The 16946-nt window shown below is 41.8% G+C and overlaps 1 protein-coding gene across 4 annotated transcripts in view; it reads right to left on the minus strand.

Annotated features, from left to right (window-relative positions):
• Window positions 1–316: 316 nt before the first annotated feature.
• The window catches only part of tmem62 (transmembrane protein 62), a 106920-nt gene continuing 90290 nt past the window's right edge, over window positions 317–16946 (minus strand). For all 4 annotated transcript variants that reach the window (XM_072487526.1, XM_072487535.1, XM_072487553.1 and 1 more), the window contains 4 exons: window positions 11138–11222; window positions 9599–9703; window positions 4676–4794; window positions 317–2633 (listed from right to left, as the gene is read on the minus strand). In XM_072487526.1, coding sequence (XP_072343627.1) covers window positions 2307–2633; window positions 4676–4794; window positions 9599–9703; window positions 11138–11222 — 636 coding nt within the window. In that variant the 3' untranslated portion in view covers window positions 317–2306. The remainder of the gene's footprint in view (window positions 2634–4675; window positions 4795–9598; window positions 9704–11137; window positions 11223–16946) is intronic.

Here is a 16946-nt window from a genome sequence, read left to right on the forward strand (position 1 = left end):
CTTGCCATTGTTGATATTAAGCACTCCATAGCTGGTGACTGTGCCTTCAGCTTTCTATACCCTAAGCGCTGGAATTCTATCCCCCAAACCTCTGCCTCCTTTAAGACATCTACCTCTTTGATGAAGCTTTTTGTTATTTGTCGTAATATCTCCTAAAAGGTGTTTCATTTCAAGATTTGTTTGTTTAGGTTTCTGAGAAGCACCTTGGGATGTTATATCACATTAAAGGTGCTATATAAATACAATGTTATTGAATGCGCAGCAGTGAATTGGATAAGACAGGCATGTTTTATACAACATTTGACAACATCTAAACATCATTCAATTTCTCATTTATTTTTTTTCAAAATGTCTCCCTAGGCAACAAGCAATATATTCTCACACTAAAATGGAAATAGGAATTCTTCTATGCAAGAAGACCCAGATGATTCAACTTATGTGTTCAAAATGTACAAGATCTCTGAAATAGTGTTTCCAAAGTATAGAGTTTTGAATCAGTGCTTCACGGGATAATCATTTTAGTAAATGGTTTAAAGAATTCTTTATTGTAAGATTACAACATATGAGATTAGTTCGCCAAATTTAAAAAAAAAACCCAGAAAATGCTGGAAATGCTCAGCAACTGTGGAGAAAAAACAGGAACATTAATTTCTATGGCGCCCGTTACAGCCTCAGGATATCCCAAAGTATTTTACAATCACTGGAGTGATCAAGGAAAACACAGCAGTCAATTTTGATGCACAGCAACATCCTACAAACAGCAATATGATAAAGTCGAGATCTCCGATTTAAAAAAAATAAATTTAGATTACCCAATTCTTTTTTTTCCAATTAAGGGGCAATTTATTGTGGCCAATCCACCTAACCTACACATCTTTGGCTTGTGAGGGTGAGACCCACGCAGACATGGGGAAAATGTGCAAACTCCATACGGACAGTGACCTGGGGTCGGTATCGAACCCATGTCCTCGGTGCCGTGAGGTAGCAGTGCTAACCACTGCGCCACCGTGCTGCCCAGAGATATCTGATTTTCGGTGTTATTTTTCATGCTAGCTGTGGCACAGCCATGGAGTCAGAAGGTTGTGCGTTTAAGGCCCACTCCAGGACTTGAGCACAAAAACAAGGCTGACACTCCAGTGCAGAACTGAGGTGGTACGGCACTTTTTGAGGTTGTGTTTTTTGTTTGAGATATCAGACTGAGGCCCATCTGAGCCAAGATGGATCTAAAAGATCCCATTTTGAATAAAAGCAGGGGAGTTCTCCCTGCATCCTTGTCAATGTTTATACCCAATCACAAAAACAGATTAGATGTTCACTGTCCCACTGCTGCGTGCAAATTTGCTGCTGTATTTCCTACATTACAATAGTGACTCTACTTCAGGAGTATTTCAGGAGGTCTGGTAGTTGTGAAAGGCATTATATAAATACAAGTCTCTCTTTTTGATGGAGGCATTGGGCAGGAAATAGGAAAATTCTCCTGCTTTTGTTTGAAATAGTGACCTGATCTTTACATCTAATGTGAGAGGGCAGTCAGTTTAAAATCTCATCCAAAATATCGCAACTCTGGTCGGCATCTCTGATCAGTAAAGGCGAAGAAACAGCCAATGTTTTAGACTGAAGATTTCGCACAGATGTGGCCAGTACTTGAGTGTTTTTCAACATTTTCTGCTTTTTCATTTAGTCCCCCGGCACCGTAGCATTTTGCTTTTGGTCTCATGAAGTTGCATTTGTTTCGGAATTAAATTAATCAGAAGAATTACAGAATTATACCTAACAAAATATTCTTTCAAATGTTTTTTCATGTGTGTTCAACACCCCCCACTCTTCAAAGTGCACATTGTTCTGGTGAAGCAATACAGAGATCAGGGGCAGCAGCAATTGATTTATTCGACCCACTCCAAGGTCCTGAAGTGAAGGAATATTGTGGAAAGGATGCAATGCATATTCCATTCCTAGAGGGCAATACACACACACACACACACACACACACACACACACCACACCCACACAGAGTGTCCCTCAGGTTCCGACCAGCGGGCATTGTAAAAGATACTTGGTGTGACGGCAAAGTAAAATGTGAGCCAATTCTACCAGGCCCCTTCTTAAGTATCATCTTCATTTGCATTCAAGTAGATTTTCAGTTTGCTTCCCTGACTGCAGTTTATTTTTAGATGGGTACGAATTATTTGATGGCATTTATCTTCAATCATCCTATGTGATTTTGATAAGATTTATTTTCAATACGAGACTGGCAGTCAAGATGTTTGATCACTGTGTTCAACTCATGGGCTGTCCTCAACAGGCCATCAGGAGTAGGTGCAGTTTTTCATTTCGGCTTTAAACATTCTGATGGAGGAGTTGTTGAGAGTCCAAGCCTTGTACACAAGCACCAGGGCCAAGGGCACCGACCACGTCCTTACTGGAGACAGGAAGAAGGCAGCTGTCCCATAGGTTATCAGCAAAAAGTAGCAGCTGTAGACTTGCCACATGAAAAGCACCACTATGAAGATGTGCATGGGGACAGTCCTGATCCAACCGGTGTACTTGATGTGTGACCGAAAGCAGGCCCCACGACAGCGAAGGAGTAGACACCAACATAGGTAGCACATCAGTGGAATGTTAAACAGTGTCAGCTGGATATAGAAAAGGAAAGGGAAAATATTAAATATAGTATTAAAAAGGGACATTTCCTGTTAAGATTAAAGAGGTGGATTGGTAGGGATAATGGATGAGTAATCCCATTCCTCACCTCTCCTGGGTCCCCCCTCCTTCCTGTCTAAGTCTCAGCTCTGTGTCCTGTTCTGCCCAAATTGGGATTACTCCTATCATAAGGTTTTGTCTTTGACTAGAAAAGAAAATATCCATTGCTAACTGGGTGGTGGTAGACTCTCTTGATGCAACTGAGTGCCACTTGGTGTGGAGACTAGAATCACGTATTAGCCAGACCGGTAAGGTCAACAAGTTTTTTCTTTCTTTCATTGGATGTGGGTGTCGCCCATCCCCAATTGCCCATGAACTGAGTGACTTGTTCGGCCATTTCAGAGGGCAGCTAAGAGTCAACCACATTACTGTGGATCTGGACTCCCATGTAGGCCAGATCAGACAAAGATGGCAGACTTCCTTCCCTAATGGCTATTGGTGAACCAATGGATTTTTATGACAATCAATGAGGTTTCATGGTTGCCATTACGGAGACCAGCTTTCAATTTCACATTTTTAAATTCCTTTTTCAGAGTTACAAAACAAAAGCGCAGAATGGACAGGGGGAAACCCCCAATCCAGCTCCTTGCCTGCTCCAAAAACCAATTAAAATTGAATCCAATTCATGGTCTCCACAAGAGGGACATACCAGATCCAGGCATTACAGCTAACCTCACGCTCATCTTAGCCAAAAGGCCGAGAAACGATCAATTCCACATTTTTAAAAACATTAAATTAATTTAATTTAAATTTCCACCAGCTGCTGTGGTGGGATTTGAACCCATGTCCCCAGTGCATTAGCCCAGGTCTCTGAATTATTAGCCCAGTGACATTACCACAATTCCACCAGCCCCCAATGCATGAACATATGAATTAAGAGCAGGACTAAGCCATTCAGTCCCATGAGCCTGCAGTGACATTTGATAAGATCTAATTTCTGCCTCAATTTCCATTTCCGGTCTAGACCCACTATCCCTTTTTAATCAAGAATCTATCTAACACGACCTTAAAAATATTTAATGACCTTGCCTCCACTGTTCTCTGGGAAAGAGGTTTCCTCAGACTAATGATGCGGAGAAAACAATTTTTCTCCTCTCCATCTTAAATGGGAGGCCACTTATTTTTAAAATGTGTCCCTTAGTTCTAGACTCTTCTGTCAAAACCCCTAAGGAACCAATAGGTTTCAAAAAGATCACCACATTATTATAAACTCCAATGGATACAGGTCCACCTTTCCTCATAAGGTAACCTCTTCACCATAGGAATCGGTGAAGTGAACCTTCTCGGAACTGCTTCAACTGCAATTATATCTTTTCTTAAGTATGGAGACCAAAACTGCACACAGTACTCCAGAGATGTGGTCTAAGACCCTATACAACTGCAGCAAAATTTCCCCATTTTTATATTTTATTCCCTTTGCAATAAACACCAGGTATTTTAAACTGAATTAAAACTCTTCAACAGCATGGCACCTTTTAAATTCTCATTCTCTGGATTATTAGTCCAATGACATAATCACCACACTGTTGTACCCTTGATGAATAGATATGGTGGCTCTGTAACAATACGGGCACTATGGGGTATAATTCAATTAGTAGATTAAATTGCTAATTCTAAATTGGTTAATTTCAAATGATGAGATAATTCAGGAGGCTTTTTGCACTTTTTGTCAATTACAGAATCTTAAATTGGACCACATCGTGCCTCTGAAAGAGCGGTCCAAAAAATACTCATCTCCCTTCTGGTTGTTTGTGTCAAATCTTAAACCTGAATATTCTGATTATCAATCCTCCCACGAGTGGAAGCAATTTCTCCTTATTTACTCTATCGAAACTATAGTCCACACAACACTTTTAATGTTACATCAGTGTTAAACAACAAATAACTGGAATATAGATCTCTACATTGTTGAGTGTTGATGAAGCCAATCAGTGCAGCAAGAGTGACAATTGTGAATCACTGCCCGTCCATTTACCTGAAAGATTCCAAAGATGAAAGATAGGCTTCCCTCAAAGAAGTGACCATCCACCACGATTCCAAAGACAAAGCAGGCTCCAAATTGACCATCTATAACTTCACCAACAAACCAGGGCCCTGCAGCATGGGAAAAGTGAATGCTGAGACTTTTACATCCAATCTCTGCTTGCAGTTGACATTAGGTTCAAAACACTGGAGGGCTGGGGCAGAACTGGAAATATTCCCTTCTACACCAGTCTCTCTCCTTTGTGAACAAATCTTCCATGAATTTTATAAACATCAGAGGGAACAACTGATGTGTTTTTACCTTTGATCACTTGTGAAGAACTGTTTTGTTCAATGTTTCCACAAAGTACATACTGGATCACAGAACTGCTTCATAGAGCAAAATGCAAGGGCTCAAGGAATCAGTCATATTTCTCCAATGGTTAGACATGCTGATTTAAGTGACACAGCGCAAGGGAAAATAGGATCCAACCAAACCGATCAAAACATTTCTGTATCTTAAAACTTTTGGCAATCCACATTTGATCTTCCACAGTTCTGAACTGGTCCAAAAGGTTAGTTGAGGTTACTGGATTACAGGGTGGATGCATGGGCTTAAGTAGGTTGCTCTTTCCAAGGGCCGGTGCAGACTCGATGGGCCAAACGGCATCCTTTGAGATTCTATGATAATAATGTTTTTGTCTGTTTGGTATTTGTATCCTTCATCACTCCTTCTTGAAAATGATTTCTCCCTTCTAAATTATATCAAATGTGATAAATGATGATAATAGCTTATTAAGTAGAGTTTAACATTAATCACAAAGATGTGTTCAGCATGCAAGAGTGGTCAGATCCAAAGCTTTGGAAGTGTACCATGCGGCATTAATTTGCTTTTAATACAGTAAAAATATTCCCAGGTGCTTCACAGGAGCATTAGCACTAAGTAATTGGCATAGAGATATTAGGACAGGGTGCTCAAAACCTGGGTCCAAGAGGTAATTTTAAAGGGTGGACTTAAAGGATGAGTTTCGGGAAGAAATGAGGGTTCAGGCAACCAACAGTGGAGGAAATTGCCCTCTTTAGCTGTGCACAGGAGGACAGAATTGAAAGAGTGCAGTGATTGCGGAAGGTTGTAGGCAGGAGGAGTCCACTTAGCCCTGTGAGCCTGTTTTGTAATTTAGTGAGATCATAGCTGATCTGTGACCTAACTCCAGACTTTGCCCCATATCCCCAATACCATTTAGAGAATGAATGTCCAGCAATCTCAGATTTAAGTTAACTATTGATTTAGCATCAATTGCTCAGAATAGAGTTCCAAACTTTTACCATCCTTTGTGTGAAGAAGTGTTTCCTAATTTCACTCCTGGAAGGTCTGACTCTATCTTTAGAGTCTTCCCCTTGGTTCCAGGCTCTCCAACTCACAGAAATAGTTTCTATTTTACTGCATCTGTTCTCATTAGTCTCTTGAAACGTTGTAATAAAATAACCCCTTAACCTTCTAAATTCCAGGAAATACAATCCTATTTTGTGTCATTTCTTCACTTAATTAAATCCTTGGAAGACCAGGTATCATGTTGTTAAATCTATCTGCCACTCCCTCCCCTCCAAGGTCAATATATCTGCCCTCAGAGGCACTCTCCAAAACTGCTCAAATGTTTTCCAGTAGTCTAACCAAGATTTTGTATAGCTGAAACATGACTTCAAATCCTAGAAAATAGAAGCAGGAGGAGGCCATTTGGCCGTTTGAGCCTGCTCTACCATTCATTATGATCATGGCTGATCATCCAACTCAATGGCCTAATCCCGCTTTCCCCCCCCCCAATATCCTTTGATCCCCTTCGCCGCCATAACTGCTATATCTATCTACGTCTTGAAAACATGCAATGTTTTGACCTCAACTACTTCCTGTGGAATTGGTTGCCACAGGCCGACCACTCTGGGTTAAGACATTTCTCTTCATCTCTGTCCTAAATGGTCTACCCCGTATCCTCAGACTGTGACCTCTGGTCCTGGACACACCCACCATCTGGAACATCGTTCCTGCATATACCCTGTCTAGTCCAGTTAGAATTTTATAGATTCTGTGAGATCTCCCCCTCATTCTTCTGAATCCAGCGAATACAATCCTAACCATTTCAATCTCTCCTCATACGTCAGTCCCAAGAATCATTCTGGTCAACCTTCACTGCCCTAGAGCAAGAAGGTCCTTCCTCAGATAAGGAGACCAAAACTGCACACCATATTCTAGGCATGGCCTCACCAAGGCCCTGTATAATTGCAGCAAGACATCCGTGCACCTGTACTCGAACCCTCTTGCTATGAAGGCCAACATACCATTTGTCTGCTGCACCTTCAGTGACTGTTGAATTCCATTCCCAACATCATCACTGCAGTTTGGGGGTCTATATACGATGCCCACTAATGTTTTTTGCCCCTTGGTGTTTCTCAGCTCTACCTATACAGATTCCACATTGTCAGAGCTAATTTCCTTTCTCACTGTTGCATTAATTTCCTTTTTAAAAATAAAATGAAAGTACCCAATTCTTTTTTTTCCAATTAAGGGGCAATTTAGCGTGGCCAATCCACCTAGTCTGCACATCTTTGGGTTTGTGGGGGTGAGACCCACACAGACACTGGGAGAATGTGCAAACTCCACACGGACAGTGACCCGGGGCCGGGTTCGGACCCAGGTCCTCGGTGCCGTGAGGCAGCAGTGCTAACCACTGTGCTGCCCGCGTTAATTTACCCTTTAACCTGCACTGCCACTCCACTGCCTTTTACTTTTTGTCTGTCCTTCCTCGATACTGGACATTCAGTCACCCTGGAACCATGTTACCATAATCCTGATTACATCATACTCGCTTATGTCTATTTATGAGATTAGTTCATCCAGTTTATTGCGAATGCTCTGTGCGTTAAGGCACAAAGCCTTTAAGCTTGTCTTTTGAACATTACTTGTCTCGCTCCCAATATTTATCACTGGCCCTGTTTGAATCTGACCCTTGGTTTCTCTGCCCATCGCTTTTCTTATTCCTTTTTCTGTCTTTTGTTTTTGTCCTGGTTTCCTCTAGCAAATACTTGTATCAGATGCCTTCTGGAAGTCTATATAAATAACATCCGTGGACATTCTCCAGTCCATTACTTTAATGACCTCTTAACAATATTCAGTCAGGTTCATCAGGCATAACCTAGCATTGACAAATCAATGCCAGGCTCTCAGGAGAGATTGGGTTGACTGTGGCTGTATTCACTGGAATTAAGAAGAACGAGAAGATATCTAATCGAAACATATAAATTTCTTACAGGGCAGGACAGACTGGATGCAGGTATGGTGTTCCCTCTGACCGGTGGGGGGAGCACGTCACACGCTCAGGTTACAGGGTAGGCCATTTAGGACTGAGATGAAGAGACACCTCTTCACTCAGAACCATTGGAATTCTCTACAATAGATGGCTATAGAGGCCAAGAGGGGACTTTTTGCCCCATTTTCAACATGCAGGAATGGTGGTGGGGGCAGGATTTCCCTGCTCGATTATGACATTTAAATACACTTAACAGGCCTCCCTGCTGTATCATTCCTCCCAAGCAGGGAATTCCCCCTGCCGCTGGCTCGACGTCACGTCAATGGGGTTTACAACAGGTTTTGACAAACTGGGAACTGGTGAACAGAATGCACCAGGGGCACACTGATAAATACAGACCCGGGTCATGAATAAGCCCACCCGGCCAGCATCATGTCGTGGGACCCGCCACCAGGATCTTCTTTTCAAAGAGTTTAAAAATACAGCGGGAAAATCCAGCAAGGCAGCTTGTGGGATTTCCTCCACTTTTGCCGCCAGAGCCAACGCTGAAAATTCTTTAAAAAGTCTGCCCCAAGTCACTGAATATATTTAAGAAGGAAATAGATATCTAGATTCTGAAGGTATCAAGGAGTATGGGGAGAGCGCAGGGGCAGTGTGTTGAGATAGAGAATCAGCCATGATCATATTGAATGGTGGAGCAGACTCGAAGGGCCGAGTGGCCTACTCCTAATTTCTAGTAAAGTTTTTACGGTATTCAGTCACCCTATCCTTTATGATGAACTCTAGTAATTTCCTGACAGCAGATGTTAGGTTAATGGACCAATAATTCCCTGGTTGCTGCTTTCATTTTTCTCAATTAGCGGAGCGATAAGTACAATCTTCCAATCTGAAAGATAGGGGGGGCATGAAGTGGAAACCAAGAGAGGGTAGGTCATTCCAGGTTACTTTGTCCAACTCCCTCATAGAATGGCATTCCGACATATTTCGCGGTTTTGGGTTGCCCTCTAAGATTGCCCTGGAGTCTCCAAGAATTAAAGATTATTCTGTGCTTCAAAGAAACTGGGAGAAAAATCATCAGGGCTTGAACAAAAATTGAGATTAGTAATTCCCCATGCAGAAAAGTTGGATCTTTAAGTTTAAAGGGACTTAAATCAACAGTGCACTTAAACAAAATAGAGAGGGAACATTGAGTATCAGTAATAAAAACTTGGGCAATGGGGCAAGGAGACTGTGTAACCGACAGATAAATATCATCCAATCGGTATGGGAAGGCAAGGCTCTGGAAAGATGGACATTTCAGGTGACCATAGCCTGTGGGTTTGACTGCTGGAGGTGAGCAGTTATGTAATGAAAACTCCAGGAATATATCCAGCTACAGCGAGCAACTCTACATGTAAGATGTGGAAGAACGGAGGGGAAAATAAAATTAGTCATCAAACAGAATGTGGGGCAAGACAAGAAGAAAAATAGCCCATGTTCCTCCTTAAATGAAAGATATTGGAGGCAATGTTGCCATAATAACACTGCACCACATTTGAAAAGAAGTCCAACGAGACTTGTTGCAATGTGCAATAAACCAGCCGACAGATCAGCTACTGGGAATAATGCATGGACACCAAGTGTTAAATACTCACCCACAGCCACGTAGCAAGTGAACAGCAATACAGGATAGTAGAATATGTTTGTCTTGCATAACACATGAAATGAAAATATTGTCAGAGTGAAGACACCAGAGCTCTCTAGTGTGGAAAAGAAAATTGCATTAATTTCTTATAAAATGATTTCATTCTCAAGGTTTTAAAAATAAGTGAATGTCAAAGAATCATCCAGCACAGAAGGCGGCCATTCAGATCATTATACTAGTCCGGCTCTTTGAAAGAGCTGCCCAACTAGCCCTACTAAATTACCCTTAGTGTCCAAAAAGATTAGGTGGGGTTACTGGGATACGGTGGAGGTGTGGACTTAGGTAGGGTGCTCTTTCCAAGGTGCAGACTCGATGGGTCGAATGGCCGCCTTCTGCACTGTAAATTCTATTCTAAACTCCTCAGCTCTTTCCCAATAATTCTGCAAACTTCAACTTTACAGGTACTTATGCAGTTCTCTTTTAAAAGTTACTATTGAATCTTTTCCAACCACTCTTTCAAGCATTGCATTCCAAATCAGAACTTAACTGTGTAAAAATAAAATACGCCCAATCTCTCTTCTGATTCTTTTGTTTCGTCCTCTTCTGGGTTTCCCCCTAATTTTCCACCCTCATTTGAGATACCACTGGTTGTAGCAGTGTTTTATATACCACCCCTCCCTCTGAAAGAGCACCCTACCTAGGCCTACTCTCCGCCCTTTCCCCTTAACTCATCTAACCTGCACATCTTTGGACAGTAAGGGGCAATTTATCATGGCCAATACACCTTATCTGCACATCTTTGGACTGTGGGAGGAAACCGGAGCACCCAGAGACGACCCACGCAGACACGGGGAGAAACTCCACAGACAGTCACCCAAGGCCGAATTGAACCCGGATCCCTGGCTCTGTGAGGCAGCAGCAATAACGTTAGGGGCAGGAAATACTTCCACTGCCACTTTCTCTGGATGCTTCAGCTAACCGCAGCAATCCCACCTGCCTCGCTGGCTGCAATTCCCAGATTTAACATCGATCTGGGGCAATGTGAGAGGGGTCATTTTAACTGTAGGTTATGGTGTGAAATGGCTGCTTTCTGATCATATACCCCCAGCCTAATTTTTCCACTCACTGATATCATTACTAATTCAATATTAGTATAGTTACCAACAATGTACCCTCTTTTTCTTTTTGGAGTGAATGTGCGAGTTAAGTGTGTGCCCTCTTTAAAGTTCTGTGCAGCTGCATATGGGAGTGCAGCTTAAAGGGACCGATATAGGCACGGTGAACTTTTGCAACCCTACAAATTGCCACTTTTCCACCATAATTATAATGACCACCCGTCCCTCCCCCAGTGTATAAATCTCACTGGACACACTCAGTAAACCCGAGGGAGCTGCAGAGACGCATCTTCAACGGGGCTGGATATTTTCTTGAACATTTATCCTGGTTAAAATTAGAGTATTTCTCCAGTGTATAGTTCAGCTGAGAGCAACTGGACAAGAGATAATATTTTCAGCAGCATTTAGTATCAAACCCAAAGAGCTGAACTTGCCTTTAAGCTGTGGTTTCCTTCGGTACCGAAAGGCGACAATAATGATGACATTAGCCAGAAAAACCAGAATAAAGAGGACCCTGGCCTGGAAAATATAAAGTCACATCGACCATCAAGTCAACATCTGCACGTTACAAACTCACCTGCTCCTTAACCTATGCAGGGTTCCTATCTTCCACCAGCTAGCTTCTCAGAGAATTAATTTTGAAAGCTGCCATTTTTCTCTAGGAGCCTTGATGCACTATCCCTCTTGAAGGAGAACAATGTTGAATGAGAGATTGGCACGGACTCAGTCATGTACAACAAGAGTAGAATGACTAACTCTTATTAGATAAAATAAGATACTCTTTGAGGGCGACACGGTGGCACGCTGAGGACCTGGGTTCAATCCCAGCCCCAGGTCACTGCCAGTGTGGAGTTTGTACATTCTCTCCATATTTGTGTGGATCTCAACCCCAAAACTCAAAGATGTGTACGGTAGGTGAATTGGCCATGCTAAATTGCCCCTTATTTGGAAAAAAAAAATTGGGTGCTTTAAATTTTCAATAAAAAAAATAAGGTACTCTTTGGTTTGGCAGGGGTTGGGTTGGAGGTGCTGGCGACAGCGGGGGTGAGGGGAAATTTACTATAAAAGCAGCAGTGGGTGGGATTGATTGTAGGGGTTGGAGCTGGCCATGAGCCTTACAACCTTCCAAAGCAGTGTTTCTCAAACTATAATACATCATTTAAATATGAAAATCAATGCTTTGAAGTAGTTTGTAAAACTTATCATTTCAGCCAAGCTTTCTATACTCCCCCTATGACAGAAGACTCAGTGAAACCCCTCTCATCCAGATTCCTGGCTCAGGATGGCTGCACATACTTATATTGCAGATGCTGGAAATCTAAAATAAAAACAAAATGCTGGAAAAACTCGGCAGGTCTGCAGCATCCGTGGAGAGAGAAAGAGAGTTAATATTGCAAGTCAAATAGGACTCTTCTTCCAAAGAAGGGTGATATTCAACATGAAACGTTAACTCTGTTTCTCCCTCCACAGATACTGCCAGATCGGCTGTGCATGTCCAGTATTTTCTGTTTTTATTGTGTCTGCACATGTTCTCTGCTGCACATTGCGTCCTATAAAGATGGTGGCTATGCACGTGCCTTACTGCGGTTACAATCGTCATACAGATCAATAACTTTTTAAAAAAATCAAACTTCCAGCTAATAGCTGAACTGGAAGTGAAATGATTTCTCATTTTAAAACTTCTCTTTTAACAAATGGCTAAAAAATAAATATTGACTAGGCTCTATTTTCCTTTTGTAGGCAACTTACACTTTAAACTACAGAAAGGAATGTTCTTTTTTCAAACGAATCACATGTCAAAATCTCCCTCGAATTACAGTCCTTATAACAGTCCATAGTTGCTCCCAGCTTCCAATGGGTTCACATTTTCTCGTTCATCAAGTAATAACTTTGAATGATCACCTCCAGACACCTTTCCTTAGTTTTCAAAGAGTTTCCTAAAGCCAATACCAGCACAAAGCCTGACCTGGCTGAACCAGGGCAAATCTTCTGAAATCCACCATGTCCATATGGCTGAAAGTTTCACCATCATAACCATGGGTCTCATTATATTGCAAACAAACAGTGATAGGTCATTTACAACCTGGCATGAACACCAACAGCATGCTGCCAAATTGTCCATAATCAAACCATGTTTACAATGTTAAGAGGGCCAACAGAATTCAAACCCTATACATGCTGATAAAATATTATGTTGTAGGATACATGCAGATAAACCATAGTGCACATGAGGAGCCCATAACCATGCTCTTTGAAAGAACTTGGGCAACAGAACGAAGGACATGCCCTCAAAACTGGTACAGGACAGTCATGAGGAAACCAATGCAGTTGGTTCAATAAACCTGGTAGTTTTTTTAAAAATACATTTTTATTAGGGTTTTTCCATTTTTATACACAATACAACACGCCCTCAAAACTGGTACAGGACAGTCATGAGGAAACCAATGTAGTTGGTTCAGTAAACTTGGCTTTTTTTAAAAAAATACATTTTTATTAGGGGTTTTCCATTTTTAAAAACAATACATTTTTATTAGGGTTTTTCCATTTTTATAAACAATACAACACACCCTCAAAACTGGTACATGACAGTCACAAGGAAACCAACGCAGCTGGTTCAGTAAACCTGGTGTTTCCATATATTTAAAAAAAGTAGAGAGGACAAGTAATAGGGTGGGTGGGGGAAAAAAGGATAACGCGAAGAAAACTTGGCAAAGTGGTGCACACCCTCGTGTTTAGTATATTAGAGGCGGAACTACATAACCTACAGAAAACCTTGTAGGAGAAGTCAGGCGTTATGGAGCCTGAGTATTTGAGATAGCGGCCCCACATTTTTTGGAATGCATCCAATTTGGATCGGAGTGCACAGTTTAGAAATTCCATTGGGATGCATTCCATAATAATTTCATGCTAATTCTGAACAGAGGGAGGCAATCGCTAATCCAGGAACAAATGATATTCTTCGGTGCTACAAATGTTAGGATATTGTACAACCTTTTCTCATTGGCGTCAATTGTCTTTTTGACTGGGAGCCCCAGAACCAAGAAAAAGGGATCAATGTATCAAATAGCTTCTCAAGCTCTTTTTTTATTGTTAAAAATACCCAATTAATTGTTTTTCTCCAAATTAAGGGACAATTTAGCGTGGCCAATCCACCTACCCTGCACATCTGTGGGTTGGGGGGGGGGGGGGGGGGCCACGCAGACATGGGGAGAATGTGCAAACTCCACACGGACTGTGATCCGGGGCAGAGATCGAACCCGGGTCCTTGGCGCCGTGAGGCAGCAATGCTAACCACCGCACCGCCGTGCTGCCCTTTTCAAGCTCTTTAAAAGTATGCCCAACCAGTAGGATTTAGTTTTGACACAGGACCAGGCTATGTGTATAGTCTCCTCTCACTTGTTTGCATTTTTGGCACACTGAGGACATAGTGGGGTCTATCCTGTGTCTTCAGCTTGGTGTAGGCCTCCCTCTCAGCCTTCCCAGAGGCACAGCCTCGGATTTCACAAAGTTAATTTTATAGCCGAGAAGGAGCCAAATCTACCCACAATCTCAATAATAGCAGGAACAGAGACTTCCGGCTTAGACACAAATAGCAACACACCATCCACGTGATCTTACGTTGCTTCCCACCACTAGATTCAAAATGAGTCTGGGCAGAGCGATCTGGGTGTCTTTGTTCATGAATCGCAGAATGTCGGTATGCAGGTACAGCATGTAATTAAAAGGCAAATGGAATGTTAGCGTTTATTGCAAAAAGGACTGGAATAGAAAAGTTGAGAAGTGTTGTTGCAATTGTATAGGGTGTTGGTGAGACCACATCTGGAGTATTGTGTCCGGTTTTGGTCTCTTTATTTGAGGAAGGATGTGGCGGCATTGGAGGCAGTTTAGAGGAGGTTCACCAGATTGATTTTGGGGATGAGGAGAGATTGAACAGTTTGGGCTTATACTCACTGGAGTTTAGAAGGATGAGAGGGGATCTGATTGAGGTGTGTAAAATAGTAAGTGGGATTGATAAATTAAATGTAAACCAAATGTTCCCCCTTATGGGGCAATCTAGAACAAGAGGTCACAGATACAGATTGAGGCAGTAGATTTAGAACCGAGATGAGGAGGAACTACTTCTAGCAGAGGATGATGAATTTATGGAACTCGCTGTCCGTGGTGCGGTGGAATCAGTGTCTTTAATTGTTTTGAAGAAGGAGATAGATATATTTCTGATTTTAAAAACGGGTTAAAGGGATACGGGGAACAGGTAGGGAATTGGATTTGAGACCAGGAAGAGATCAGCCATGATCTGATTGAATGGCGGAGCAGGCTCGAATTGCCTACTTCCGCTCCAAATTCCAATGATTCTATGTAGACAACCCAAACACCACAAGGATTCTGTCTAATTGCCTCTGATCAGGGCTAATAGCTATTGCAAACAATAATGGTGATAATGGCATCCCTGTCCTGCCTATTCCCTTGCTGAAGATTAAAATGATCAGATCTATAACAGTTAGTAAGAACTGCTGCCAGGGAATTTGAATAAATCACTTGTATCCACTTCACGAACTCCCCTCCCACTCCAAAGTTCTGCAGCATGTAGCATAAATAATTCCACTCCACTCGGTCAAAGGCTTTCTCTGCATTTGGCGAGACTAAACTGTCTATCGCCTGCTTTTGGAAGACCTGAATAATATTTACTGATCTCTTAACATTGTTACATGAATTTTAGCCCTTTAAGAATGCAGTCTGTTCGCTCCAGATGATCAGTGGGAGGGTTTCTTCCTGACGCAACACTTTCAAGTCTACATTTCTAGACAACAATTCAAGAGTGAAATCGGCCTAGATGATGCACATTCCTCAGGGTTCTTACCGGACTTCAAAATTAAGGAGATAGTCGCTTCTCGAAGCGCCTGAGGCAGCAGACCTGCTTCGAATGAATGATTATACATACCAGAGGTCTATTTGCAAGTCTTTAAATTCCTTATAAAATTCACTCCCAAAGCCATCAGGTCCTGGAGCCTTTTTTAAAAAAATATTTTTATTCTCCTCCTTTTTCACATTTTCATCAAATTAGGTCCTGGAGCCTTAACGGACTGAAGATCTCTCAAGGCAAATACCATTTCCCCCCTCAGAAATGGGAGCATTTAGGGTCGACCGTTGGTCCACAAATATTGTTGGGAATTTAAAGGAAGAGGTAAAAACGCTCCATATTTACTAGCACATCCCTCAACTGACATGATTGATATAAATCAGCATTGAAGCTTTTAAATGCCCTATTAATATCCTCCGTCTTAATAATCCTATTACCCTTGGAATCTAGCACAGTGGAAATAGCCCTACTGTACACCTTCTTCTTAGTAAGGAAAGCCAAATAACTACTCATTTTATTTCCAAACTCATATAGCTTGTGTTTGGCAAACTTTATACTCCTCCTGGCATGTTGTGTCAGCAAGGAGTCCGGGGCTGTTTGGACTGCGCTAATGTTTTTCAGTATTGAATGGCTAGGATTCCTCCAACACTCCCTCTCTGTTTCGGCCAATTTTACCTCAAGCTGGTGCTGTCACTCCAGCGTATTACGCTTTTTGCTGGCCATATACAAAAAGACGAAGCACCTTACAAGTTTTCCACAGGATTGGAGGGCTTACTTCAGAGAGAATTGGCTGAATAGAAGAGATCAAATTTGACCTTAAAGTACAACATAAAATTATGATTCTTAAGCAGAGTTGCATTAAATCTCCAAGATCTAGACTGAGGATAAATCCCCTGAATAAAAATTCCAATAAGACTGGGACATGATCAGAGACTACAATGCTACCTATAGAGCAGGAGGCCCCTGAATGTAATATTGTTTTGAGCATGAAAAAATAATCAATTCCAGTATTACATTGGTGGGGAGCAGAGAAGGTTAACTCTTTATCTTTGGGATGCAATGATCTACAAACATCCAAGTATCCCATATCCTCGCATAATGATGCCTTTGTCTATTGAGTGGGAGAATTCCTTGTATTAGGAAGTATTTCCATTAAAGGATTACGATGGCATGACCATTACGATGTCCTTATCCATGAAGCTAATTCGGCAAAATTCATAAAGACTTTAGTAACAAAATCAAGAGTAGTTTGGAGGGCCATAGACATTCATTATCAAAGTACTTTCCCCATGTAGCGTTCTTAACGATAACATATCTTCCCCACTGTCCTTCACACAGTTCTCCAGTCTAAAAGGGCATATTCTTATTGACTAAATTCTCAACCT

The sequence above is a fragment of the Scyliorhinus torazame genome, chromosome 2 (genome assembly GCF_047496885.1).
Source record: "Scyliorhinus torazame isolate Kashiwa2021f chromosome 2, sScyTor2.1, whole genome shotgun sequence".
Lineage (NCBI taxonomy): Eukaryota > Metazoa > Chordata > Chondrichthyes > Carcharhiniformes > Scyliorhinidae > Scyliorhinus > Scyliorhinus torazame.